Source organism: Pundamilia nyererei, unplaced genomic scaffold (assembly GCF_000239375.1).
Source record: "Pundamilia nyererei isolate P.nyererei 1_Seehausen unplaced genomic scaffold, PunNye1.0 scaffold00018, whole genome shotgun sequence".
In the NCBI taxonomy this organism is placed as follows: Eukaryota; Metazoa; Chordata; class Actinopteri; order Cichliformes; family Cichlidae; genus Pundamilia; species Pundamilia nyererei.
The window spans coordinates 4,555,019-4,582,143 of record NW_005187419.1 but is presented as its reverse complement, the minus strand read 5'-3'; the positions used below and the strand labels follow the sequence as shown (position 1 = coordinate 4,582,143).

At 40.3% G+C, this 27,125-nt stretch overlaps 4 protein-coding genes across 5 annotated transcripts in view; 2 read left to right on the top strand and 2 right to left on the bottom strand.

The window, feature by feature from the left end:
* Positions 1-2,461, bottom strand: part of cd2bp2 (CD2 (cytoplasmic tail) binding protein 2) — a 5,759-nt gene extending 3,298 nt beyond the window's left edge. The window contains exons 1-3 of the mRNA XM_005726233.1: positions 2,402-2,461; positions 1,991-2,069; positions 880-1,009 (exon numbers count right to left, since the gene is read on the bottom strand). Coding sequence (XP_005726290.1) covers positions 880-1,009; positions 1,991-2,065 — 205 coding nt within the window. The 5' untranslated portion in view covers positions 2,066-2,069; positions 2,402-2,461. The remainder of the gene's footprint in view (positions 1-879; positions 1,010-1,990; positions 2,070-2,401) is intronic.
* Positions 2,462-2,530: 69 nt separating this feature from the next.
* pheta2 (PH domain containing endocytic trafficking adaptor 2) lies at positions 2,531-6,394 on the top strand. 2 transcript variants are annotated; one of them, XM_013909051.1, is made up of 4 exons: positions 2,531-2,557; positions 4,856-4,944; positions 5,037-5,337; positions 5,615-6,394. In XM_013909051.1, exons 1-4 carry the CDS (start codon positions 2,542-2,544, stop codon positions 6,016-6,018), a joined length of 810 nt encoding a protein of 269 aa, XP_013764505.1. In that variant the 5' UTR covers positions 2,531-2,541; the 3' UTR covers positions 6,019-6,394. The 2 variants fall into 2 exon arrangements, with proteins under 2 accessions (XP_013764505.1, XP_005726292.1); XM_005726235.1 differs by lacking the exon at positions 2,531-2,557 and adding an exon at positions 2,626-3,879.
* A 4,257-nt stretch (positions 6,395-10,651) lies between these two features.
* Positions 10,652-14,558, top strand: mylpfa (myosin light chain, phosphorylatable, fast skeletal muscle a). Its single transcript, XM_005726236.1, has 7 exons — positions 10,652-10,735; positions 11,339-11,437; positions 12,632-12,707; positions 12,803-12,907; positions 13,079-13,157; positions 13,263-13,311; positions 13,705-14,558. Exons 1-7 carry the CDS (start codon positions 10,733-10,735, stop codon positions 13,804-13,806), a joined length of 513 nt encoding a protein of 170 aa, XP_005726293.1. The 5' UTR covers positions 10,652-10,732; the 3' UTR covers positions 13,807-14,558.
* Positions 14,559-17,797: 3,239 nt separating this feature from the next.
* tbc1d10b (TBC1 domain family, member 10b) lies at positions 17,798-26,334 on the bottom strand (the record flags this gene model as incomplete). Its single annotated transcript, XM_005726232.2, has 10 exons — positions 25,860-26,334; positions 24,008-24,941; positions 23,192-23,291; positions 22,825-22,932; positions 22,200-22,306; positions 21,404-21,518; positions 20,074-20,139; positions 19,800-19,989; positions 18,780-18,934; positions 17,798-18,634 (listed from the first exon to the last, which is right to left on the bottom strand). Coding segments are annotated over exons 2-10 (2,598 nt in total), but the record flags the coding sequence as incomplete, so codon positions are not given.
* Positions 26,335-27,125: the final 791 nt, after the last annotated feature.

Below are 27,125 nucleotides of genomic sequence, written 5' to 3'. Positions count from 1 at the left end.
TGCCACAAACAGGACTTTAATATCACCAACCATTCCCATGTTATTACGCTGTATCCATATAAATGGCCCACCCTGTACATGCTCCAACAGTTAAAACCTTGACTACCTAACCACATGTGTGAATGTACCACACAAACTGAAATTACCTAGATGTAGTGTGGATGACTAAAACTGTGTTAAAAGACAGATATACAACAAAAATAAACTGTTTGGCACTGTAGAATTGCATTTGCACTGCATTTCGTTGCCCTGTACCTGTGCATGTGCAATGACAATAAAGTTGAATTCTATTCTATTCTAGAAGGTGTCCCGCTTGTCCCTCAGAGTGACTCATCATTTGGTGTTTCGAAATGCTTTGGGTTTAGCAACTAATGTTAACAAAGTAGAAGTTATATGCAAAGTGCTGTGTGTCTGCACTTTAAAGCAACACAACTAACTAAAAAGACAGTACGACCAATGCATGAAGGCCAAGTAAAACAAGGCAATGCTCAAGTGAATCCTCCAAAATTTGCTCATATAACACAAGGGTGTACGATGTGTCTCTGTAACTGTTCAGCTGACAAAGACACACTGAAATCACCAGTCAACTAAAACTCATTTGGCCAAAAATTACTGTCAACTTAACAGACCTATGATATGTTATCCCCTTCAGCAATTACTTTTCCAAAGTGGCACTACCTTTACTATACGCAAAACATTCCAGGGGGAAATAAAAGGAATCATAATATCTCATAAAATCCAAATTCTAAGAAATCAAACTGTCCCTTTAAAGAAATAAAGGGACAGTTCTAAATTTGACTCAATGTGGGGGAAATAAACATGTGAAGAGTAAACAGGACCACTTAAGAGTTACAGATACAGCTTAAATAATCAACATACCCTCAACATCATCACTGTCTAAAATATTATATTTGCTGCTGTTTGTGTCCTCTCCTTCATCCTCTTCATCGCTGTCAAGGGAATGTTTACCCTTAAACCTGGAGCCTGGTCCGCTGACAGCTTCACAACTCTATTTCGAGAGTAGAAGAAAAATAAAAATAACACAAATATTTCACCAAGTGAATTGAAATGACATAAAAAAGATGTATTGACTACTCCTATTTCATCAATTAGTTTTTGAAAAATAAACAAAACAGACACACACACACACAGAGTAGTGTGCTTTTAATGCTTTCGTCCCAAGAAAAAAAAAGAATAAAAAGGCTCTAACATTTTATTAAAAGTGCCAAAGCACACGAAAAACTCTCTCAGTTAATGCTGCTTCTGCTGTGGTCAAATTTAATTCTTCGGCCACCAAATATAGTCTTTACTAGAGTAAAGGTTATTTGCTTATACGATGCATCTGTGTTTTTAGGATGACTATGAACTACAAATGACTGAGGTTTTTAATGTCATCAATTATATTTGCTGTACAATAATTCCATCCTGGGAAAGAACAGCTCAAAAAAAGCCGTTAAAAGCCCAAATTTAGCATGACATTCACGCCCTGACTGTATGTAAACATCTGCAGCTTTGCACTTGCTTTGAGCATCTCTGGTACAGATGCTTATGTGGCGTTAAGCTGTCTCTTTAGAACATGTTGCTAACTAGTTTGTTACATCAAAAGCTGAAACACTGCTAAATGACCACACATTTGCGTTTTTCAATACACTAAATACATAATAGATAAACACAGGCCAATATGTTGACATCAGATTGTTTCACTCTACGAAAGTTAGTGTTAGCACCACCTAACTTTCTATTATTATTGACTATATACACAACTGTATGCATGACACTGACAAATACTTCAGAGCTAAATTTCGGTAACTGACTTATACTGGCGCATTATTGTGCCATTTTAACATTGGAGATATCGAAAGTACGTGTGTGATGCTTGGCTGTAAACAACTAGTAAGAATCTAATTGCACTACAAAATAATTATTGCTAACCTCTGCCACCACAGCAGTCTATACTTTTTAAATAACCGTGTAAAGAAGACAGCATTACCTTTTTATTCGGGACATCGTCTTCGAGGTCAAACTCTCCGTTGCCATCCTCAAATGTTACTTTTCTTTTCGACATGGTGCTACAGGAGGAAAAACAGTGACTCTTTTATTCCCGTTAAGTGGAGGTGAAGGTGAGCTGTGATGTTACTTGAGCAGTTTTATGAAACTTTTAAGGCGCGTAGCCCTGTAACGTTGTAATAATTAGCCCTGAACATGCAACTCAGGTTAGCTCTGTGGCTAACATGTTAGCCAAAAACATGAGCTACAAACCACATGCAAATACTACATCTCAAAACGCCTTTGTAGATGTGAAATAACATTTACTGAGTATAATGTTTGCACGCTATAGGTGAAAAAATGAAAAGGAATCTATTAAAATAATGTTTTGCTGTAAAATGATGTAAAAACTTGCCGAAAATTATTCAAACGACGTTCGTTTTCGACTCAGTTTCTTCTTTTCATGTTTTCACGTTGTCGTTAACAAACAGCGATACGGCGCACTACCGCCACCAGCTGACGAGGAGTATGAATTGGATTGTATTGTCTTGATGCATGCTCAATCATCCAGGTAAGTAAAAATCCCAAAAGTTGATTCTGTTCACTTAATCATCCACTGAAAACGCTAGATGAACAGAATCAGCTTTTGGGGAATTGGATTGTATATTTCAGAAATACGTGTATTACAGACGTATATAGTGAGTTGTGTGTGAGGCTGGACAATTAGAAAGGAGAAAAGAACTTGTAACGATTGGTTAAGCAGAGAGGTCGAGCTGGATGGGATTTAGTTGTTAAAGATAGAGATAGAAAAGTACTAATGAGTAAAGAGAAAGTTCTTAGACTTAGAGGTGGTGATTAAGGAAGAAAATGCGTGAGATAGGAGAATAGTTAGTGAAAGTCAGTAGGAGCAAGACAGAATACATGTGTGTGAATCAGAGGCGGGTGTAACAGTGAAGCTGCAAATGCTAGAGGTTGTGAAAGTGGATGGGTTCAAATACCTGGGATCAACCATCCAAACTAAAGGACAATGCTCTAAAGAGGTGAAAAAGAGAGTGCAGGCAGGGGAGTGTTGGTGGATACAAGTGTCAGGGCTGATGAGTAACAGAAAAAAAGCAGCAAGAAAGATTTACAAGGTGGTGTGGCACTTACAAAAATACAGGAGGCAGCGATGAATATCCAAAGTATATAAGACATCCAAGGCCTTATATACCAAGAAAGGGCTCCTCAGTGTATAAGGCCTTTGATGTCTTTACACGTTGGAGCCTTTTAGATTCTAAATTCTCTGAGGGCCATAAGGATAAAAAGGATAAGTGGATGTCAAAAACAGACACAAGCAAAGAAACGATGAGCTACATTTTCAGGAGGCCATTTAATGTTTTTCTGCTTTTAGATATATGGATAAATATATACTTTTTCTGAACAAAGTTCAAGATACAAGGGACATTTGCCTCACATACAATGAGAGACTTGATCTAAACTTAACTGATATTAAGTTTAGATCAAGTGACAGAAAATGCAGAAGTGAGAGGGCTGAGCATCTCACTTCCAGGTAGCACTTCTTGTCAGTAAGGTTGGTTTCAACTGCCGGTGTATGACCCATCAGCTCAAAGCAGACTCAAGCGCAGAGGCGAGAGAATATAATGTTACCAGGGTTTTGTTACCAGGAAGTGGGTCGAGTTATTTATATTTCAACGCTCGTCCTCTTGTTCATGAGGGAGAACCGGTGGTAGTAACCTGAAACTATACATTCAAACATTGTCTGGATCTGGAGGAGAACAATCGGCTTCACGAGCAGGAATGACAGGAATCAAAGAAAATATGTGCGAATGTAATTAAGGTAAAGTCCACGCGAGAGGGCAAACTGACCCCGTGAGCGATTTATCATTGGCAGGGGTGAGTCTGAGTCACCGTTTTCTATTATGTCACTGTTGTTTATAGTTACTAGACAAGAGTGTCGGATTTTGGTAGATACAATTTAGCTGCACAGCTATACACCTGTTTTCACTGTGACTGTAACGTACTTATAGAAAAAGCTCGTAATGGTTGAAATAGCAGTATGAACACAGCAGTACAGCAGTAATAAATTTACTGTGTTGGATCTAGTTTTTACTGCTGTATATGCAAGTATTGCAGTTTTTCGGTTCCTCCGTGACATGACATTGCGAGATTATTTAGCGTGGCTTAAATGGCTTAAAATTCATTCAAATCACATTTAAAAGACATTAAAATCAAAAGCAAAAAGTTAAAGGTACACAAACCAATTAAAGTTAAATAATCTGTACACTTTTAATATTTGCAGACTGTTTCACTAGAAACAGAAGATAAAATCTGCCTTGCTTGGTTTCACTGTAATAGGGAAAACAGAGTAAGCTTGACTCTGATGACCTGAAATATCATTGCTTAATTTTTTCGAATTATTTATTTAGTTTTGAGTCCGTTTTTTGAGTTTTTTCTGTTGTTTCAAAATGTTTCATTTTGTGTTGCTACGTTGTGGATGCGGTCGACTCACAGTCATGTAGAAAAATCAAAGCCTTGTGTAAAATCAGGCAGATCATGTTAATAAATGTAACTAACCTGACACTGACTAAAAATGATGTTAGTTTTATTAGTACACATACTTTTCATAATTTTCATCAAGTATTTTTTCATTTTTATTTGTTTTCTTGAACACCTGCCTTTACTTTTTAACTTTCATGGATGTTTTGTATCATACCAACAAATCCATTTTGCTTTCACACATAAAACAAGTACAGTAATTTAAGGGCCATGCATGTTTTGCCGTATCACTCTTCTGTCATGTGTTCGTTACATCTAGTGCAGATTTTGGTATAAATATCATCCGAATGCATCAGCGCTTTCTCCTTTTCAGGTGTTGTGATGAAGCTTCATGAGAAGATTTTAACCCATTACCTCTCGTGTACATCTCCAGTGGATAAAGAGGGATATCTCAACAAAAGGGTTTGAGATGATATACATCATAAACAATGTGAAATCACTTTTCATGTGCAAATACAATCTTTTGACTTCATTTATCTTAAATGTCCCCGTAGAAAAAACGAAATGACACCTACCACCGGCGGTGGTTTGTCCTGAAGGCAAACTTGCTTTTTTACCAGGAGCGCCCAGCTGACAGACACCTGCTGGGTGTCATTGTGCTGGAAGGGTGTGCTGTTCAGCACTCGGAGACCGATGGACATTTTACCTTCTCCCTGGTGTTTGGGCCTGGACTCAAAACCTACAGATTTGCAGCAATAGATCGCCAGGGTCAAGAGAGTTGGGTGAAAGCTCTCCACTCAGCCAGCCACTGTTACCTCTCCATGGTGGTGAAAGACCTAGCGAGACAGTATGAAGGTGTGTTAGGAGTACTGCCCCCTATACATCAAATTCTCATGTGTTTTTTGCTTTCAATCAGCCATTTTTATATGGTTTTAATCTATGGTTTGCCCAGCGCTTAAACAGCTCACTGAGCTTTTAAAAAAAAATAGTCTGGTTTGATTACAGCAAGTTATTTCCCCTAGTCCTGAAATATCACAGCACATAACCTGAATGTAAAATTTAACTGTTGAAATTTTTACACTTTATATATACAAGCAGGGTTCTCTGTTCATATTTTGGTTTCTATTCACAGAAGCTAAGCGGCAGCAAAGCCTGGGTGAGTCCCACCCCTCTGTCAGTGCCCTCAAGCTGCCCACAAACAGCTTCTTATTCACCACAATGCAGCAAACAGCAGTAGTCAGAGAGGGGAGGAGCTTCAGTGCCAGCACCCTTTTACAAGCACCTTCCATACCAGCTAAAGTAGTGGCAAAAAAATCCCCCAAACTCTGGACCAGGAGACATGCTTGTGTCACACCTCTTAATGGACCAGCACCTTTGTATGGGGAGTGGCCTTTGGTGGGATTTGACCTGTTCGAGGATTTTAGCAAACTCCATGATTATTACGGCCAGGAAGTGAAGAAAGTGCGAGAGGACTGGCTGAAAAGTCGGCAAAAAGAAGAGGACCACACTGATCAAGATCTTATTGACCTGGGGTGAAAGAAAAAAGAGTTTAGTGTTTCCTTAGGAGGAACTGAGATGGGGTGAGTCATGTGTGTCAAAGAGGAAGCGGGCCTGTTTTAGTATTTTGACATTTTTGGCAGACACCTGACATCTGTCTGATCAACGCCGGTCATTTTTAGATTAGCTTTAAACTCTTTGCAGAAAGTTCAGATTTTCTAGATTCTGTGAAGAAAACACACTGGAATGTAAAGCAGGGTAGATGCTGTTCAAAGGGGCCTTTTCTTTTTATATTTTATGGCAATATTTTACACCTGTGATTTTCTTGCTGTGGGACGCCCACCATGATGCAGTGTTAAATAAAAGAGTATTATATGAAATTCACTGTACGATCAAATAAAACATGTCTATTGTTTTTTTATGACTTGTAACTGGTTCGTTGGCATGTTGACACACAACTTTGATGCACAAAATACAAATAAACATAACTCATAAGAGCCCCTTCTTAAATCTACGCCTGTGATTAACAGTGGTGGTAAGAAAGTCCATGTCCTGAAGGAAGATGAGCTTAAATACCATCCAAAGCAAAAGAAAGGAGAGAGTGCAAGCATGAGTGTCACCGGTGATTTGTGACAGAATGATGGCAGCAAGAGTGAAAGGGAAGGTTTAGAAGATGGTAGCGAGACCTGCTATCATGTATGGTTTGGAGATGGTTGCACTGACAAAAATACAAGAGGTGACAGAGTTGAGGATGTTAAGCTTTTCATTTGCAGGTTAGAAATCAGTACATCAGAGGGACAGATCAGAAAGTCAGAGCGGCAAGGCTGAGGTGGTTTGGGCATGTGAAGAGCAGGGATTGTGGATATACTGGACAAAGGGTGGAGGAAAGAAGAAAACCACAGAGAAGATTCATGGATGTAGTGAAGGAGGGTTTCTGTGACAGAGGAGGTAGATGAGCCGCTGTGGTGATTTCTAAAAGGAGCAGCTGAAAGAAGAAGAAGCAGTGGATGGATGACTGAGAACCTGCACAGAGAAGAAGAAGCAGTGAAGGAACATGAACAGTAGAGGGAGCTGCAGGCACAGTGTGTGACTGACTGATTTATAGACGCATGCAAGAGACACAAAGAATGCAGCTGGTGTTACATATTTAAGAAAATTTAGTGGCTTTAGTTAAGTTAGTTGCTGCTTACTTTTATCAGCAGCGTCCACAATTCAGCTGTCCTGCAACTTGAAAAACAACAACAGACACCTGAAGTGCTTTTGAAATTCACTGAATGGCGACTGATGTAACACAATCACAGATGGACTCAAATAACCAAATAGAGTAACCTCAGACTGGACGGTGATCAAACACACATTATGACATTACAAACTCTCATGTCTCCCGTGTCACTCCAATTTGCTAAGACCGTCTTCCCCATAGGTCAAGCAGGGAGCTTCTCCACATTCCAGACCCTACATACACACATACCAATCATCCAGAAATGATAGATGGCTTTTCAAGAGCGTGGTGGGATGCGTCACATTACAGCACAGGCACCTGCAATGTACACACACATCTGTATGAAAGCATTCCCTCGCCACAGCGGCGAGTAAGCACATTGTGCAGACGGTGAAGTCAGTAAACTGCAGCAGCTGACACATCTGTGAAAAGTTTGAGATGTTACAGCTCGTTTGCATATTTCTTAAGAAGTGCTTGACACTCGTGTCCAACTAGAAGGGCCAGTTTGAAGAAAAACACTTTGATTTATTAGTTTTTTTTACTGAAGACCGATTTTAAAGTCATTACTTTTCCCTTTCAAAAAGACAAATCTATGAGGAAGCCATTGAGTTGTTGTTATTATTTTCAGTCACAATCACATAAAGAACACGAATAAAAAACCCAAGCACACACAGTGTTAAAACAACAGGCTAAATGATGTTTAAAGCAGATACAGTGGTCACCATATGCTGATATTAGAAGCAATGCAATCTGTTGTAATACTTTAAAATGTTCCACTGAAGTAAGTTGCAAGATCTAACTTGTTTAAGTAAATCCTAAAGTGTAAAAGCAGTGAATGATTATTGTGGGAGCAGATTATGGAGCCGCTTTTAAAGCTAAAACACAGAGTTTCAGTGTAGTTTAATATGGCGCTGCACGTGTTGGCACTGTCACCTCACAGTAAAAAGGTTCCTGGTTTGAATCATTGATTCTGCGTGGAGTTGCCTGCTTCAGTTTCCTCCCACAGTGCATTTCGTCTCATGTATGAGCGATAAATGAAGTGTACAGAAAAATATGTATACAGGCAAATCTTATCTTATCCACTTCTTCCTCTTAAAAGTAAAAACTGACACCATGTGGTGTGATACATATAACTCCTGCAACGAGATGTTGATGGTCTAGTGAAAGAGAGGTCAAAGGTCAACAAGAATACAAAGTAAGTACTGAGAGTCAGAGCCTGGAATTCCTGCACGTCCAGTGAAAACAAACACCAGCCTAATTCAGATTACTGAGGGACTGGAAACCAGTGAAAAGCAGAGATGTGACTCATCGGTGGCTGGTGGGGAGATAAGTGGAAACACAAACAGTCTCAACCACAGAACAAAAATAAATGTGCCTGATTAATGAAATGAAAACAGATTATCTCTGAAGTAGATTTGGATATAAAACCTGAAAGAGCAAATGAAGGAAAGCATTTTGCTATTTGGGGGGGGTGGCGGCACGTCGACAGACTGTTAGGTTTATTTAGCTATTTTGGTCGCACTCAGCTGTCCCTTTTATGCTCTTCTGGGAATGTCTGCTGCCATCACCCTGCCAAGTAATCCCTTTATATTTAAGGGGGTGGGAGCCTGAGGGGTAGACGGTGTGAGAGGGGGCCAAACAGGTGGGAAAGTGTTCATGACTGTAACCAATCAGAAATCACACACCTCTGTAGTGATGAGAAGGCAGAGCCTCAGACAGAGATTAATGGTGCTTTCAATTGTCTGGCATGTTGTCGTACATTTAAGGCTCGCAACACCCCTTCGGAAACAACAAACACACAAAAAATGAGAAAAAATGACTTACACAAAAGAGCAACTCACACTACACATTGGAAATTAATTGCCATGTAAAAGGTAGTATTGTAGTTTTCAGGCCTCAAAATTAATCTTATATATGAAGCGACTATCTGCTTCCACAATCAAAATTGTATTTAACTAAGGGACAACATATAAATGTACATGTTTAAAAATTAAATTACTGGTGTGCAAACCTTTTGGCTTATGACTATGATGTCTTTGTTTAGTCCAATAAAAAAACTAAGTTAAATATTGAAAGTTAAGTGAAGTTAAATTATCCCTGCCAGGTATTAAGTATCTAATTAAGCCACACATTATGTAATATCTCATTTTTCTCTAGGATTAAACTTTTATTAATAATTTAAGGACATTTTCTTAAAATTACTTTCAGAATGCAGGAAGTATTCGTACATTGCTCTTTTGCTACTAAATAAATGTTTCAGGCATTTCATGTATCACCCCCTGTATATCTGTGACCTACAATAGCAGAAATTGTTTAATTGTTTATTTATTTCAATTACATTATTAATTATTATAAACATAACAATTATGTTGTTTTTATTATTTTTCATTTGTTCATGTTTCATTGTTGTGGCACTAATCTGCATCCCTAACACGTTTACATTGTTTGCACTAACATTTTAATTATTAAACAATAAGACTGTTGGATAAATAATTTGTTTAAGCTCTTTGTTTACACCTTATCCTTATTAATTTAATTCAGTTTTGGCAATGTTCCTTTTCACCATGATGGAATAGGTTTGAAAAGACTGAAAAAGAAAGGGGAAATAAATACATAAAGCTCTTTTTACAAAACAGACCAGTTTGCATTTGCATTAATGCATCCAGAAAGGACGGGGGTAAAATACAAATAGAAATTCTATATAACTAAGTCTGCAGGCATTAATATCCTCAGACACGCTCCCTTTTCTACAGCACGATTCTAAAGTATTTCAGTGTAAGGATTAAGTAAAAAAAATATTGCTTATATATCTTGCTGTTGCTCGTTTTATTAATGGCTGCATGTTTTTATGTAGTACTATGTATTTGATCCTGCTAAGCAGCTCCTGTCATCATAACTTCCATGGGAAAATCCCAGATTTGACATCAGCATCGTCACTTTGTCACGGCTTAAAAAAAGAAAGCAGCGCTGTGCACATTCGGGGTAAGAGCTGCATCAGTTGCTGAGCATATAGAATGCCTGTCAAACTGTAATATCGCAAATGGACAAACCAAAAATAAAGTCAGAGTGGCCTCTGTGCCTTTCTGCAGGCGGATGGAGGTGGACAGAAGGAGGGGAGGAGAGGCAGTGTCCAGTGGTCCAACAAGTATATATGTCCTGAATGTCCTTATTAGTCCACGTGGGACTGCCAACCTGCAACATGGTCCCTCAGCTATCAAGTTTACTTAATTCCAAGACTCCCGGGTCTATTTTTGATCTCCTGTAAGGTGATACGCTGCCCCGCCATTCTGTCTCCTTCACTTTTGCCATCACTTCATCCTTGGCCATCCTCTCTCTCTCTCTTTCTCTCTATTTCACATACACACACACACCCTCTCGCTCTCTCTCTTTTTATTCCCATCCAAACTTGAAGCTGCGGCTAAAGTTAGATTGGCTGGTGGATGAGTATATAAGCCCCCGGGAATAAACGTATAACGCGGCTTCACACACGGTGTCTTCCCTTTCTTGATCACCCAAACCTCAGCTCTCAAGATGGTGAGTACCAGGCTTCCCACATCTCTGCACAGTGATGGTGGAAATATCTACAGGAGAGTTTGAACCAACCCCATGGATTACAAATTTTTTTTTTTTGGTCTAATTTTGAAATAGAAATTCCAGAATAGAAGTGTGGATTTTGGAGAACTGGATTTTTGATGATGCAGCTGTAAAGAGGCTTGGATTCTAATGAATTGTTGCTATTAGTTGATACAAGTTTTTAGATACATTGCAAGCCAAATTGATTAGTTCGGTAAAGCTAAATTGAGGAAAAAGTATCAAGTTTATAAAATTTCACACAAGCATAACTTGTGTTAAAATCCTGTTTTTTTTAACAAGCCTGAGTGATGACCTGAACTTGAACCTGAAGTGTAATCTGGATGAGCATTGATTTCCAATCAGACAAGTTTAGAGATGCTATGCAAAATTGATTATTTTTATGATTTTAGTATAATTTATAAATCTTATATAGCTTAGAAAGGTTAATATTATTAAACATCCTATTGACATAGATTGATAAAAGTAAGGGTTACCGAATCTTGTTCCGCACTCATCAGCATCCCATATTCATTTGAAGATGATGTGCTTGTCTCTGTCCTCCAGGCACCAAAGAAGGCCAAGAGGAGGCAGGCAGCAGGAGACGGCGGCTCCTCCAATGTGTTCTCCATGTTTGAGCAGAGCCAGATTCAGGAGTACAAAGAGGTGAGGTCGTCTTCATCCCTACTCCATAAGCATCCCTGATGGCTGAACGCCCTGGAAGCGTTTGACAGTTTCCGATTAGTTGTCAAAGATATTTAAATAGCCTCAGAATCTGAATCTGTGCAGAATTTGAGTTTGGTTTAGCAACTCTAAGGATCTGTTTTCACAGCGGTTGCTATTTTGCATGCTTCCACTTCTCCCCTGACAGTTTAATAATCATAGGAATGTCGTTAGGAGCAGCGCTGAAATTTCGACACCATCTGAACCTCTGACTCCCCCCCTCCTAGCTACTGTCAGCTGTCACAGCTGGGTAAAGTCTGGGATGCCAAGGAGATTAAACTAACCCCTGTTATGATGCAGAAAAGAAAAACAAAGGGGTTAGACTCACTTTTGGGCATGACATATTTTTAAAGGTTTATTTTTCGGATGCCACTGAACATTTGATAAGATTAGAAAGAAAAGACAAAGAGCAAAAGGAAAAAGTGTAAAAAATAAAGATTAAAGGTTGTGTGTCAGAGTTCATTAAGGTCAGGGAGACTTGATTTGAGAAGAGCACGCCGACACGACTCTGGATAACGATGGTGTCCGGGTTTTCAGTGTGTTGCCAAGTGATGTGAGCTCCAAATAGACCATATTTATCCCCTGATAAGTGATACAGGCTTCTTAAGTGCCACACAGGGAACACATGTAATAATGATTAGGATGATCTTAGCACATTGCATAGATGGAAAGCTAGCAGGCAGCAGGATGTATTTGTAACTATCAGTACAAATGTGTGTGTGTGAGAGAGAGAGTAAGGAAAAGGAGAGCAAGGGGAGAAGGTGGAAAGAAAGGTCAGTGAGTGAAGTTCAAGTCCAAGTCCAAGGGGTTATCTTAAGTTTCATGGTTGTAAGATGCAGAGCAGATCAGATAGCTGTACTCTAATGATACTTTCCCAAATTAACATGTAAGAAAAGACTGGGGTGGGGGGATTAAACACCCCCTCCTGCCACCAAATGCCCACTAAGGTTCTTTCTTACACAGTATCGTCTATCGTCATTTGTGTGTCAAAGATTCTTACCAGCTGCCACTTTAATGAACAAACTATTGACAGAGGAGTTCGTAAATGCCTAAAGAGGTCTGATCCCGCCCAACCACACAGACCGCATCAGCCCCAAGTGTTTCCTTCCAATACTAAACCCAAGCGTTTCTTTCCAGGCTTTCACAATCATTGACCAGAACAGAGATGGTATCATCAGCAAAGATGACCTGAGGGACGTGCTGGCCTCAATGGGTGAGTCCAAATGGAAGCAATTCACACCCCAGAAAGCATGTGCGAATTCACTTCACGCTCTCTCTCATCTTGATTTTAATTTCTGTGCTCTTCAGGCCAGCTGAACGTGAAGAATGAGGAGCTGGAGGCCATGATCAAAGAGGCCAGCGGCCCAATCAACTTCACCGTCTTCCTCACCATGTTCGGAGAGAAGCTGAAGGGTGGGAATCCCATTTTCACCAAATGACTTATATTACACTGGCGCTAAAGTTCCCTGATTTCCTTTTAAGTGCTTTCAGATAAAGGGGTGCCAACACGTGATGCACAGTTATGTGCTAATGCTGGCATATTTTCCCGCTAACACTGTGTAACCGACCCCCTGTCCTCACCAGGTGCTGATCCCGAAGACGTTATTCTTAGCGCCTTTAAAGTCCTGGACCCCGAGGGTACTGGAACCATCAAGAAGGAATTGTGAGGACTTTTAAAACAATCTCTTTTATCCTCTATGTTGGTCCAAGTGGAAAGAATTCAGATTTTAAACCATTAAAATCTTCTTTTTTTTTTAACCTATTCCAGCCTTGAGGAGCTCTTGACCACTCAGTGCGACAGGTTCACCAAGGAGGAGGTAAAATCAGTAATTCCACATTTTGGCACAGTGGCCCTTTGATGTTGTTACTGTACACTGTTACTCAGCCTATCTTTAAGAAATAAAATTAATTAACTTTAAATAATTATTTAATCATTTAACAGAAGTAAGTTAAAAAGTTCTATTTTTTATCTAGATTGGGATGTGGTAGCGCCCTTATTTCTTTGGATATTTGGGATGGGTTTTCCCTTTACTGACAAAAATGTACACCCAAGTCTATTTATAGACGATTTTTCCTTTCCGTTCCTTTAAACATATAATTTATTATTATTCTTCAGTGAGAGATTATTTTACTGACGGACCAAATATTTAATTATGGACCATGCTACTTTCTCAATGTGGTGAATTTCCAACTTTGCTTTTCTCCCTCAGATTAAGAACATGTGGGCCGCCTTCCCCCCTGATGTTGCTGGCAACGTAGACTACAAGAACATCTGCTACGTCATCACACACGGAGAGGAGAAGGAGGAGTAAAGAAAAAGCTAGAAGACAAGAAAGACAACAATCCCTTTGCTATTCTGCCTTCCCTGTCCTTTTCTTTCCTCCTTTCTTCCCACTCACCTTCTGTGTAAGCCCAGGTGCACAGCCGCTCATGTTTAAACCAAAGACTTGTCACACTGACACATGAGATGACTGACGCCCGAGGGATGTCTATGTTTGCTTATGGGGAATAAGGATGATTATTAATAATAAAAATGATCCTGTAACATCATTTCCAACTTTTCTTTCCGTGCAAACAGCTTCTGTCGTCTCACCTCTTCGTCTCTGTGTGGCCGGTCACTCTAGCCTCAAAGGTGCTTTAGCGTGAATGAATCGCGTCCCCTCTGCTTCCCTCGGTATCTGAGAGGATCACATTATTTGGAGGGACACACCAAGCATGAGGACTTCATTCCAAATTTTGAAGATGTCCTTCTGAGTAGAGGAGGTGGGGACAGAGAATTTGCAGGTTAGATTAGAAAAAAGTTACCTCATTAAAGTGATGGAAACTTAATTTATTTGAAAAGTAAAAAAAAAAAAAAAAGAAAGAAAAGGTTGAAGGAGAGGAGAGAAAGGGCCGAAAGAAAACATTCAATTCTTCGATTCCTTTCCCTCCCCTCCTTCCAGCAACTAACAAATCACCTTTTTTTTCCATAAGCTGACTTGAATCCAGTGACTGGACTCTTCCTCGCCTTTCCTGTAATGAATAAAAGGGGAAAAAAACTGAATAAAATCTCTTTTCTTTTGTACAATAGTGTGTCTGTTCAGTGGCTTTGTGGGGCAGGGTTTGAGCAGCAAAAGTCACCCATCTGGTGGAGCTTGGTCCTGCCAAATATGGCTGGAACAATTCTAAATAAAAACAGACGAGGACGACTCTTAATTTCAAAATTGAATGCTGGTTATTTAAATCCAGCCTAGATTTTTAATCTTTCCAAACATGTAAGCCACACACCAAAAAAGAAAAACATTACCCAAGTGATTTAATATATTATGGTTTATTACTCATCACAAATGTCATTATCATCATTAATTATAAATACAACAGTTGCAGATCTAAAGGAATGAATTCAATTAGCTATGATTTTATTTCACTTTCGCCAGAGAAGAGAGTGACATGTAAACTTAAAGACACTAAAGACGTAACGGCATAGAAAGAAAAAAAAAACCCCACACAGCTGAGACATTTTCCTTTTTTGAAATGTTTGCATCAGTTGAGTTATTCCCAATGAAATGTACTTAAGAATTACAGCTTCAGGGTCAATGGAGAAATGCACAAAGGACTTGATACAAATAGGCTTTGTCACTATTGCAGAGCAGAGCAAAGAGCAGCTAGTGTCAGATTCATTTGATCATCACGTCACCTCCAGCTCCCTGAACAAAGACAAACGACACCATCATCCAGATGTGAGCTGCGAGGACATATTGCTCATAAATACCATAATCCGCGGGCCTGAAAGTGTTAAAGGAAAAAAAACAAAAACAAAACAAAACGTGGTGACGCACAAAATCCTTTCCCCCACCCCCTGACGGCACCACTCAGATCAGCACGAGATAAAATCAGTGCTGCTGTCACCACATAGACACACGCCAACAGTCATGATGAAGCAAAGTTTGCATAGATGTGTTCAGATTATCCACACTAAACACTACACTTAATCTGTGCCTATAATGCGCTGCCGTCGAAACAGAAGAGGGAACGAGAGTGTGTGTGTGATATTCATATTCATATATAAATGACAGCCCTGTGAAGACCTGAAACAAGTGGGAAAACGATGAATATGGAGGACATGTTGGCTACAAGTACACGAAAGTCCCTCTAATCATCAACTACCAAACAGTACAGTTAAAGAGCATCAATGTTTGTTTTTCTTGCCATCAAATGGTTTACACTAACTACCTGGCACTATTCATCATATACTGACAGGGTTCAGTGCCACTTAATGTATGCATAAATATGTTACAGTACAGAACATTGAGTGTAAATACATTAGGGAGTTAGTCCATAAGTCATTATGAATGTTACAACACAACTTGGTGAGACAGAAGTACTTAAGATGTTCAATTAAAAACCACTTTTTAGTATATGACACAGTACAAAGACCTTCAGTTCCTAAATATTCTGCCAAAGTCAATCGTTCTAAAGGTTGTTCTCTCAAGTCTAAGGCTCATTTCCCCCCACACTCAAGTCTGTTAATACTGCACTTCAGTAAACTGGAGACTCGTGAACCTAAGTTGACCAAACCAACAGTGAAAGTAAACCAAAAGAGATGCATTGAGTTTGCTGAAGCTGAAGACTTAATGTGCAAAAAGAAAACAAAAAAGAAAACAAGAAATGAAATAAAAATAAAAGACTTTGAACAGTTCCTCTGCAACTACGCTGTGTAGTCAGCCTCTATTCCAGTCAACCAGGTGTCTCTCACTTAGATAGAAAAATACTCAGATCCAAAATAATAATAATAATTCATAATATACTATATTTGATTAAATTAACCACTTTTTACATAAATACATCAGAGCCCAAAAGGTCAAAGATCAGAGGTTAATGCTACATTGGCACACCTGGCACCTCCAGTCAAGTGGCTTCCTATAGGTCCACAAGGCTGAAACCAGCCTGCTGAGACGCTTGTTCTCCATGTCACCGCACTAAAGGAGTGGTCACCTTCAGTGGTGCTTTGTGACAAAATGACAAGTGCAAAAAACCCCAAAACAAACAAACAAACAAACAAAAACAAGAAAAATTCTTCATTCTCTTACGATAATTGAAATCACATTCTAATGAGTTAAGGACCCCATACCTGTGCACACTATTTTGTTCAACGAAACTGAAATAATACTAAACTCACAGAAGGATATTTGGTCTGCAGGACTTGTGCACAGATACTGCTTGCATGTTAGCACACAAGCAATTTACTGATAATGTTGTACCTCCTTTTTTTAACCTTTGAAAAAAACCACCAAAAAAACCCCTAAAACCTGAAATAAAAACATTACCAGCTTATCCAAAACACAAACAAAAAAAAGAGTGACCCATTAAAACACTGCCGTCACTAACAGACTACAAGGTATGGTTTTTCCTCTACTTCCCCCTCTTTTGTTTTTGTTGTTTTTTTTAAATCTAATCTAGTAAAAGTTTGAAAACACAGAAGGGGTTCAATGGTAGTTTGACTTAAAACAAAAAAGGGAGGCCACACAAAGCACATTGACACATTTCACTACACTACTAAGGCACAGACAACATTAAACGTGACAATAAATACATCCTCAACAATATTACTAGCATTTCTGTCTTCAGTGCCTGCGTTTGAGACTTTAAATGATTTATTTCCGTTTTCTCCCCTCCCCCAAATAACCCTTTTCATCAGATGAGACCTGACGGGGCATTTGGAGTGTTAACACGATCCTATGTATCGTAGGTAGACCTTTTATTTACATTTTCTATGGCACCGTAACAACTTCTGCAAGCGTTTGAGATGATTTTCCCCTCACACCACTGCCATCAGTTTAATTAAAATCATTAAAAACAGAAGAGGAAAAAAAAAAAGAATTTAAAAAACTAAAACAGAAAGTGACTGTAATCCTTTATATATATATATATAATAATTAAAAAAAAGTTTCACAGTCCATGCTCCAGTTGGGGAAAAAAAGAAAGAAAAAAAGGAAATTTTGTCCCATCTCACGAGAGGCAAAAAGTGCTGTTGAAACCATGATCCAGTTTTCTCCAACATAGTCCTTACACTACTTTAAATCCTTGAAATGATGCATTATATAGGAAGCCATCCCATTTTTATATTAGTCACTGTTTTTGGGGATCTTTTGTTCCCCTGACCTCTTTTTTGTGTTGTTTTGTTTGTTCAGCCTCCCTTTTTTTGTTATCCTGGAATGACGAGGTGGAAAATTAGGCCGACTCTTTCGCTGCTGCAGCTCCACTTTTGTCCTCTGCATCCCCTCCTCCTCCTCCTTTGTCTTTTTTCTTGCCCCCTTTCTTCTTCTCTTTTTCTAGCTTCTCTTTCTCTTTTTTGAGCCTCTCTTTTTCAGCCTTTTCTTTTTCCTTTTTTTCCTTCTGTTTTTTCTTCTCGTCTTCTTTCTCCTTCTTCTTGTCCTCTTTGCTTTTCTTCTTCTTCTTTCCTTCTTCCTCCACATTTGCGGCATCGGCTGATGGAGGTGCCGTTTCTTTTTTTGAATCTGGGCATGGGGGCAGAGGGGTGTTGTTTGCAGTAGGAGACGGGATAGTGGGAGTAATTTGCTCCGAGACGATCTTAGGAGAGGGGGCCAGAGTAGCGGGGGGTTGTGGTGTGCTTTGCATTGGGGCCGAAGAAGCAGGCTCGCCCTGTGCTGATGTGCTCTCTGAGGCTGGAGCAGGACCATGAGATGAACTAGCCACCTTTGATACTAAGGGGCTCTGCGGTGCTGCCTTATGACCTGCCCCTGGGGGCATAGGTGGTTTCTGGCTGGGCCCTCGGTTCGAGCTCGATGTTACTGCGGGTGGTGACGGAGGTGGAAAGCCCTCAAATCCTGACGGCCCTGAGAAGGAGCCCTTCTTGGCGTGGGAGTGGAAAGGAGCCCTAGATTTGCGGAAGCCAGGGAGTGACAGCAAACTGGAAGAGGCCCTGAGGGGTCCTGGTGGTGGGATCGAGCTTCCTAGGAAAGAGAAGCTTCCACCAGAGCTGATGGAAGCAGCTCTGCGTTTGTACTCAAAGATAGCTCTTGTACCGTGAAGGCGGCGTCCCGGCTGGTGCATAAGTTCCCCTCTGGACTCCCTCCACTTCCTCACCTGAATGTTGCACTCTCTCTCTATGAGTGCCTCAGTCACTGGGAGAGCGACGATCTGGACAACAAAACATCAGACAAAGTAGAGACAGAGGAAGTGAGGATAACAAGATGAGCCACAACAGGATAAAATGACTAATAACTCGTGTCTCTGAGTAAAAACAGAAACAAGCTTTATGTACACAGCCTCCATAAACACTGACCTCCTGTACCAATATGTCCTCTCTGATAGTGTCGGGTGAGATGTTTCTTAGACGCTCCATGGTCTCATACATGCCCTGAAGTTCCCGAAGTTTTTCCACAGAACCAAGCATCTGTTTCAGCAGCACCAGGCCGACACGGAAGACTATCTTCACTCCTACACACAGACACTTAAGTTAGGTTTCTGTCAATCTAGAAAAACTAGATCTAGAAAAAAAAGCAGTTCTCAAAGTTCTGTTAAAGGGGATAATTATGCATTTTCTTATTTTCACAAGTCATAAACACCGATACAGTTGAGGACACAGACATTTTCTATTCTTGGTTGCGTACGATGTAAATGAGGGCTGATATTCCTAATATGGTCATCTCAGGCACACCGCTCTGGCTGCGACCACAGAAGAGGGCGGGGCATCTGTGGTTGGCCACACCGCCATGTTTCGAGCATTTTTGAATAGAGCAGCTTTAAAGGGAGGAGAAAGGGGAGCTACAATAGCTTGAAGAGGATGAACACTATGACTGCAAAAGCCCCAGCGCCAGATAAACGTGGGTTACTTTGAATGGTGGATCATGAAAAACTACTACAGCAGAATCCAATAGCGAAAATACAGAGATGGAAAAAACACCCTTTTTCTCTTTTTCCACAGGATTAAAATAAAAATTATTTAACAAAAAAACAAAACAGTAAAATTCTGCATTCTTACAGCTCCTGCATTTAATCAAATCAGGTTGCTGGTCGTAAAGTACCTGCTATTTACATTTTAAATTTAATTTGATGCATTTGGGTTTTATTTTTTTGCCGTTTTATTTTATTCTATTGTTCTTAACTTATTTAATGTACAGCACTCTGATCCTGTGCTGGCTATTTTAAAGCGCTTTATAAATAAAATCGGATTGGATATTTAAGGTCAGACTGTTTCATGCACATTTGCAAGTAATTTCTAAACAGAGGTACATGGATCAAATTCACTAAACAGACAAAAGCGCTGACAACTGGCTGTGAAACCTGCAGATATTAACGGTACCTTCACAGAAGAACATGTCCCATACACGCAGGACACAGGACCATGGTAAAGTGCGTGAGAAGATACACATGAACCACTCCGTCATGTAGAGAATGGGATCGATCTTGAACTTCTTAAGATGACGATACGCCATTGGACACGTGCGACGCAGCACAGAGAAAAAGATCTCGCCATCAAGTTGAATCGCTTCCTAAAGGAAAAAAATAAATAAAACAAAATTATTAAAACTGAGATAACTGTGTAACAGACTAGCAATACATGTTTATTCACTCACCAGCCCTGCACTGTAGTAGCCAGGAAGATATTTCTCACATATTTGGACGAGGCACCAAAACGCTTGCTGTGAAACAGAAAGAAAAGTTAAAGGCTTGCACAGCAAACAATAAATTGTAGATTGAAAAACAAATATATTCTGACTTATTATAGTGTGGGAGAGGACTATGTGGACACTACACTACAAGTAGATTGCAAAATACTAAGAAACAATATAAAAAGTAGAACTTCTCATCAGTGTTGTAACCACAATTGAGTATAATCCGAGTGCGTTTAAAGCAGATATGTGCATTATTATGCCCTCTGCTGCTACATGTGTTTGCTAAGCAAGTGTGTTTAATATTAAAGCATTAACCACTAAAACAAAGAGCAAAACTTGACTGAACAACATCAATTATTTCCTGAATACATCTTTTTATGTCAAACAAACAAACAAACAAAAATCAGCTTGCCCAGCTTTAAATAGATGTTGGTTTCATAAGAAGCATTATCTGAAAAAGAATCTACAAGTCTAATTGTGACAAAGAGGTAAAGGCGCAGTTTGCTATGAGGTACTGACGTGAGAAAACAAGCCTTACATAACACAGTTCGCGCTCACCTGTTTATTTAAAGAAATGAGCAAACTTAGATTTCACACTGCGACAGTAACATTTAAGCAGGCGTGGTCACAATACTGTAAAAACATCAGCCCACGCTGTTTCCATCGCGGACAGAAGTGAGGTCACAGAAAGAAATGATGTCACCTTGTAATATGGGTTAGGGGCGGTGCAATAAGCATTTTAGGCTTCTTCGGTCTCCTATTTTTAATTAAGAAGACTTTCCAGTGAAATAGCAACCAAATAAAGTCACGTTTCAGATGCGTTTTGTTTTCTCGCTCTGCCTACTCTCTTTTGTCACGCGCCCTCTCTTTATTAACGTGTCAGCAGAGGAGGGATAAATAGAAAGACCAAGGCTAAAACAAAACATCCCTGATTTCTAAGAAAGTCTGACCACACACATAGCTAAAGGTTGTAAGATTAACTCATCATCCAATGCGTCAATTCATCCAGTTTCCTTTTTTTCTCTTATGTGAAAACAAACGCTGCACACCGGATTTAAAACACTGCTTCAAATGATACATGTTTAGATATGGAGGACAAAAGTAAACTGGACGGTATTTAACGTACCCGCATTTATTTTAGTTCTTTTGTAGTAAAAACAGACTTTCACCACAAGTCATTGTTCATATATTCATGAGACTTTCTCAAGAAATCACGCTTCTGAAGTCATCATTGTGAAACTAACACTCAAAACCTAATGAGAAACAGTACCCTAACCATTCCACCCCTCACCTCTGCAGGCATGTGCATGAGCAGTACTGCAGCCACCGGCGCTTGGGCCTGGCAGTAACCCTCATCAGGCCGGTAGATGGTGTAGGCCTTGAGGATTCGGTACAGATCCTGTTGACTGCAAGAACAAGCATGACAATTATTCAGTGGCTTACGAGGGGAACTTGGGTGTTACCTCCAGTTCATGAGCTATTCAAAAAAAATTACATAAATAATAATAAATAAAGAATTTCTTTCAATAAACTTGAAAGAAAATGAAAGAATATTAATTATTCTATACAAGGATTACTTCAAACATCTTTTTAAAGTACACATTTGTTTTGTTCATTGGCTTTGTTTTGTCACGTTACCCTTTTTTTCATTTCATCTTTGAATGTCTGATATCACTATTACTGCTATCTTTGATTCTACCTTTAATCGAATCCAATTTGTTTTATTGTGGAAGCCAAATTTCCCTAAAAAACAATAACAAAAGTTTTTGATAAAGCCTCAAAAAATAAAAATAAAAAAATTTACGTTTTATTGCTGATTGCAGACCCACAGCCAGCAGCTTTTATTAGTCCTTTTTCAATGAGCTATTGTGATTCTGTGTTTTATTCAGGATATTATTATATGGCACAGCCTTAATGTTTACCAACAGATATAGTAACATCCTACTGTGACCCTGCCCTGATACGCAGCTACAAAGATCAAATCATTTCCAAGTAGTGCAGAGTGCATGGTGTTCCTTTTTTAATCAATCATGCATGCCATGGTTCCTCTGGTATAAAATAGACTGTGTTTGTGTTTATTGTTTTACCCGTGGCCACCGCGAGCAGCAAACATCTCATGAAAGGGGAACTGCCTGTGGAGATCCTTCTCTATAATGTCCAACCATTTAGCCTCTCCCTGCTCTCTCTCCAGCTCCTGTAGCGAAAGAGAAAACAAACAAACAAACAAACAAGAAAGTTATCAATAAATTCTCTGGAAATTATTTTTTAGCCATAAAAGTGGATTATACAGGACGTTTAATTATTAACTAAAAATAAAAATGCTGGCAAAGAAATTCTTTCATAGATAAGAGGAACAATAAGTTAGTAAATGGCTGGACACCGCCTAGTCAAGGCCAGACCCTCTCAGAGGGGCAGGGCATCAACAGGCAGGATTACTGGTCCTGATAAGAGGCTTATTTCTCACTAGGCCTGCGCCTGCGCCCCTTTAGCACTCCTGGAGCTGCAAGTGGCCTTCTCAGCCCCACTACAAGCCACTTAGTCAATACTAAAGATATCTCCCAAAATGTTTTCAAACCAGCTGCAATTGTCTTAAATTGAAAGAGAATTAAGTTGAATAACAGAGATCAAATAATTTGTATTTATTCCACTTTCTACATTGAATAAATGAAAACTAGTTCATTAGTGCTAAAAATGACATGACAACTGTGATACCTCAAATTTCCCAGGGTTGTCTCTTAGAAGCTCCTCACTGTTGGACAGCAGCTGCCAGGCTCTTGCTCTGAGAGAGGATGGAATCCCCTTCCTACAGCGCAGCTTCACCTGTAAGGCAGACATTTAGGCCATCGGCTCTGACATAATGTTTACCCATCATTAATTCATACTATATGTTCTTTGGGGGGGTTCTGTGTGTGTGATTCTAGTTTTTACTGGTAGCAGTGACGTTATAAATAAAGATTTTCAACTTGAATGTTTCATTAATAAAGATCAGATGTGTGACTTGATTGTTCTGTTATTTAATTTTTTAGCAGTTCTGTTCTCACTTTTACCATCACATACTGAAAGGCTGCTGTGTGTGTACCTTCTGGAAGCGATGTTTGACCCACTTATCCCAGTGGCAGAACATGTCAATCCATTTCATTTCCCGCTGTCGTGCAACATCAACTCGAACTTCCTTTTCACTGCAATAGTGAGTAATATAAAATGACTTTATGCTGACAGAATGAGGAAGTTCTTTGTTCTTTTGATACCACTAAAAACTACACTTTGAGCACTTGAATCTAATAACACGAATGGCTTGCCTCAATTTGCACAACATTTTGCTAACTCACAGAAAATCACGAACAATGACAGGAATTGACTGGCACTGACACCCAGGGCAAATCAATAAGACTTTAATTATTCAACAGAGGAAGAGCAATTAGCTTGCCAGAAAAGTAAAAGCAAATCTGACAAAAAAAGGGGAGGAAGAGAGCAGATGGGTGCGATGGGAAATACAACACAGACAGAGTCAGTACATAATGAGTCACAAAAGCGCTCTCAGCACTATCTGAGTCAGACCAAGGGGAGATAAAGGACAGACAGATATGTTTAGAGTAGCATAGAAGAAGAGGAAGGCAGGAAAGGGAGGCTGGGATGGATCTCTGTGAGTCAGATGGTGTAAAGTGGCCATAGGAAAACAGTCAAGCAAGAGTTACACTTTTCTGAGTAAACCAATTCTGTGGTCATGATTTAATAGTGTCTCATATTACAAATAGTGATCCACCTGCAGTGAAGCTAAGCATGAAAGAGCAGGTTTTTGCTATGCTTTGTTTAAAATATTAATATTACACAGCGGCACAGCACATGCTTTTGTACAGTAGCTGGGAGTGTGTGTGACTGGTTAATGTGTACTTACCCCCCTTCACTGTACTGATTCCCACCTAGGAAGCCATACTTGTCAGTGCGTCTGACAGTTAGGCCATTAATCTCTGAATCTGACCCCACGGAGCTGCCATCTTCTCCCAGTCCAGACAGAGACTCCAAAGTTCCAGACATCAGGCTGGCTGACTCAAGGTAACTGAGGGTATCTGGTGCCGGCCGGGGTTTGGGTAGAGCGAAGGACAACGGTGGCTCTTGGATCAGGGGGAGTGGTGGGCTGTGGGGTTCAGCTCTGGTAGGAGTAGCAGGCAGTTCTCCCATCCTGGCTTCATTGGGAGTACCAGGCTTTGGGTACAAAGGTGGAGGCTCGTTTGGAGCATTTTGTGCTTCTTGGAGCGGCTGAGGTTTTTCTCCTTCAGCTGCTGCTGCTGCTGCTGCTGCTGCTGATGATGATGATGATAAGACTGGAGGAGCAGGTGCAGGATTGGGACCTGCAGTCGTCTGGGGTTGTCCCACTTTAAGTTGAGCTTCTTCTACAACAGGATTTGGGTTACAGGTGACTTGCAGGTTAGGGTATAGGTTAGGACCAGGATTTAGATCAGGAGAGGGGGACGCCTGTGCCACTTCGCTTGGAGCTGGTGGCTTTCCTGCTGATTCTTCATTCCCTGGAGCAGGCTGCTGTACCGATGATAGAAGGGGAGCCTCAGCTGTGAGGTCGGGAGGATTTGAGGATCGGTGGGGAATCAAGGGGGACCCCCCTGCCAGTACTGCAGAAGTTTTTCCACTCAAAGCTTTGTCATTAAAAAGGGAAGACTTGGGTATGGACACCTCCCTGGGAGACTCTGTAGCAGTGCTGTTAGGTGGAGGAAGCCCTGGTGATGACGGAGGGATAGATGGAGCTGCATGAGGATCACCCAAAGCAGGTGGGGATGGGGATAAGGTGGAAAGCTCAGCCATGGTTCCACTCTCTCCTTTAGAAAAAGAAAAGAAAGACAAGCAGTTGAATTTTAATTGTAATAATATTAAACTCACAGCTACACAAATAATGCTTCTACAGAGGGATTAAGAGACAAATCTTAACAGCAACGGGTCAATAATAAAATAAAACATGGGTGTGAAAGTGTATGAAAACAGACTTCTAACAATTCCTTTGCAACTCTTCTTAAAACAGAAGCAGTTTAAGAATGAGTCAAAATTTTAATTAATATTATTTTTAAACTAATATAATACATTCACTATAAAAAGATTCACAGCCCATCCCAGATTTCCCTCATAACATCAAGTGTGCTATCAACATAAACCTAACACCAATAAATACACGAAGCTACATTTCCTCTTTTGCCACGAAAGCCTATATTGTACAGTGAAGTGATAGTGGTGTGTCTACATAATTCAGGAACTTCTTATTTGTAGTCACACAAAGGCTCACGGCAAAAAACACACAAAAATGAAAACTCTTAGTAAATACATCAGAAATGTACTTAATCGATGATTAAGCCAGTGTCCCAGAAAATGCAATTTCCTCATTACATGCACGAGTGCACTGGTACTCAACAAAGCGGCCGGACAACCATGGTGATCCAGCTTTTTTGCTGATGGAGCAGGTTCATGTTTGTGGTGGCTTCTCCAGACAGCTATGTGTTACGAGCTAGCAGCGAATAACACCACCACAATAGTCACAGTCACTTTGTTGTTATGTCCTCTCAAGAGGCCTTGCTACAAGCGACTCGACTTCCCGATTCAGCGCGCTAAGGCAACATTTTACGAGCAGCTAATAGTTAACACCCACCCTGCCTCCCTGCCAGGCCCCAGCTGAGCAACGTCCACAGGCCTTGTCCACCCCGCTGCCCCCCTATCAACTATAACTTCAACTCCACTCTTCAACTCACCCACACCGGCGTGTCACTGTGATCGGTCCGCCTGGATAGCCAGCCAGGGGGTTCCTGTCGTCTCGTCCCCCCGCCACAGCTCCGGTTCCGTAACCTTATCCAATTAATGAGAACACGAAAAGGCGACACAGGGGCAGGAACCGCTGAACGGGGAGATGAGCTGGGAGAACAAACGTCCCGCAATCCGTGAGCTAGCTAGCTAAGTTAACAGCTAGCTAAGTTAGCTTATTTAACTATTAGCATTAGCCCCGATAGTGTTCTGTTTCTGTTAGCCGTGCTAGCTAGCGGGATGCCTCGGTACCGCGGTTACACATGCGCACTTGTTCGACGCATTCTCACCAAAGTCAAGCGAGTCTGTAAGTGATAATTTTCATTTTGTAATAGGCCGACTTTCTGTGATCAGATGTCCAGGCACAGCCGCAGGGGCTCGGCAGACGCGAACAGCCTGTATTTCCTACTGACAGCTACGCGCGCGTTCGCGTCAAAAGACGACAAGCACGCACACGTACAGGAACCTCCCTGCTTACACACTGTTATTGCTTCCATAAAAACTAATTTAGAAATTCGGGATAATATCAATAGATATGTCTAATTTTGTATTGTTGTGAACAATGACGTTTGTTTCTTATATATCTATGTTAAACACCCCCACTGCACTGTTTACTACTTTGGATTGTTATGTTAATGGGAAGTGTTTCACTAATGGCTGAATGGTTCTTTTTGTCAGTGTCACCATCTTCAAACCATACATCACTACCGCCTTGTAAATCTTTTCTTTCACTCTTGTTGCTATCCTTTTGTGAAAAATCACCCCTGGTGCTTGTCTCCACCTGCTTCAACTCACCTGGCCTGCAATTTTGTTGCGCGCTGTCTGTTACTTTTGATGGTGCGGCTCATTTAAACTCATCTACCTTGACTAGCTCTCCTCCTTACATGTTTACTATTACACCTGTCTCGGTCTCATTCACACACATTTTCTGCTATGTTTCTATTGAGTTTATGTTTCATATATCTTTTATTAGAAGCAAGTATCACAATTGTTACAGGTTAGTAGGACATATGCCCCCTTTCTGCTTCTATTGAGTTTAATTCAGCATATCTTCACCTCTCCAGGTTTTCTTCCACCTTTTACCTACTTTCATTGTCATCATAGTTCATAGAGACTCCTGCCTGACCTCATCTGTCATTCTGTCCAACACCAATGCAAACAAGAAAGAGCTCAGAGCTAATATCCGATGTAGTCCCACCCACACAGAGCAATGCGTT

Bases quoted from the DNA above. Each gene is read 5' to 3' on its own strand.
- pheta2 (XM_013909051.1), top strand. The intron at 4,945-5,036 runs GTTTGAGATGAT...ATGTCCCCGTAG, and splicing joins AGGGATATCTCAACAAAAGG to AAAAAACGAAATGACACCTA. The intron at 5,338-5,614 runs GTGTGTTAGGAG...TTCTATTCACAG, and splicing joins CCTAGCGAGACAGTATGAAG to AAGCTAAGCGGCAGCAAAGC.
- mylpfa (XM_005726236.1), top strand. The intron at 11,438-12,631 runs GTGAGGTCGTCT...GTTTCTTTCCAG, and splicing joins AGATTCAGGAGTACAAAGAG to GCTTTCACAATCATTGACCA. The intron at 12,908-13,078 runs GTGGGAATCCCA...TGTCCTCACCAG, and splicing joins GTTCGGAGAGAAGCTGAAGG to GTGCTGATCCCGAAGACGTT.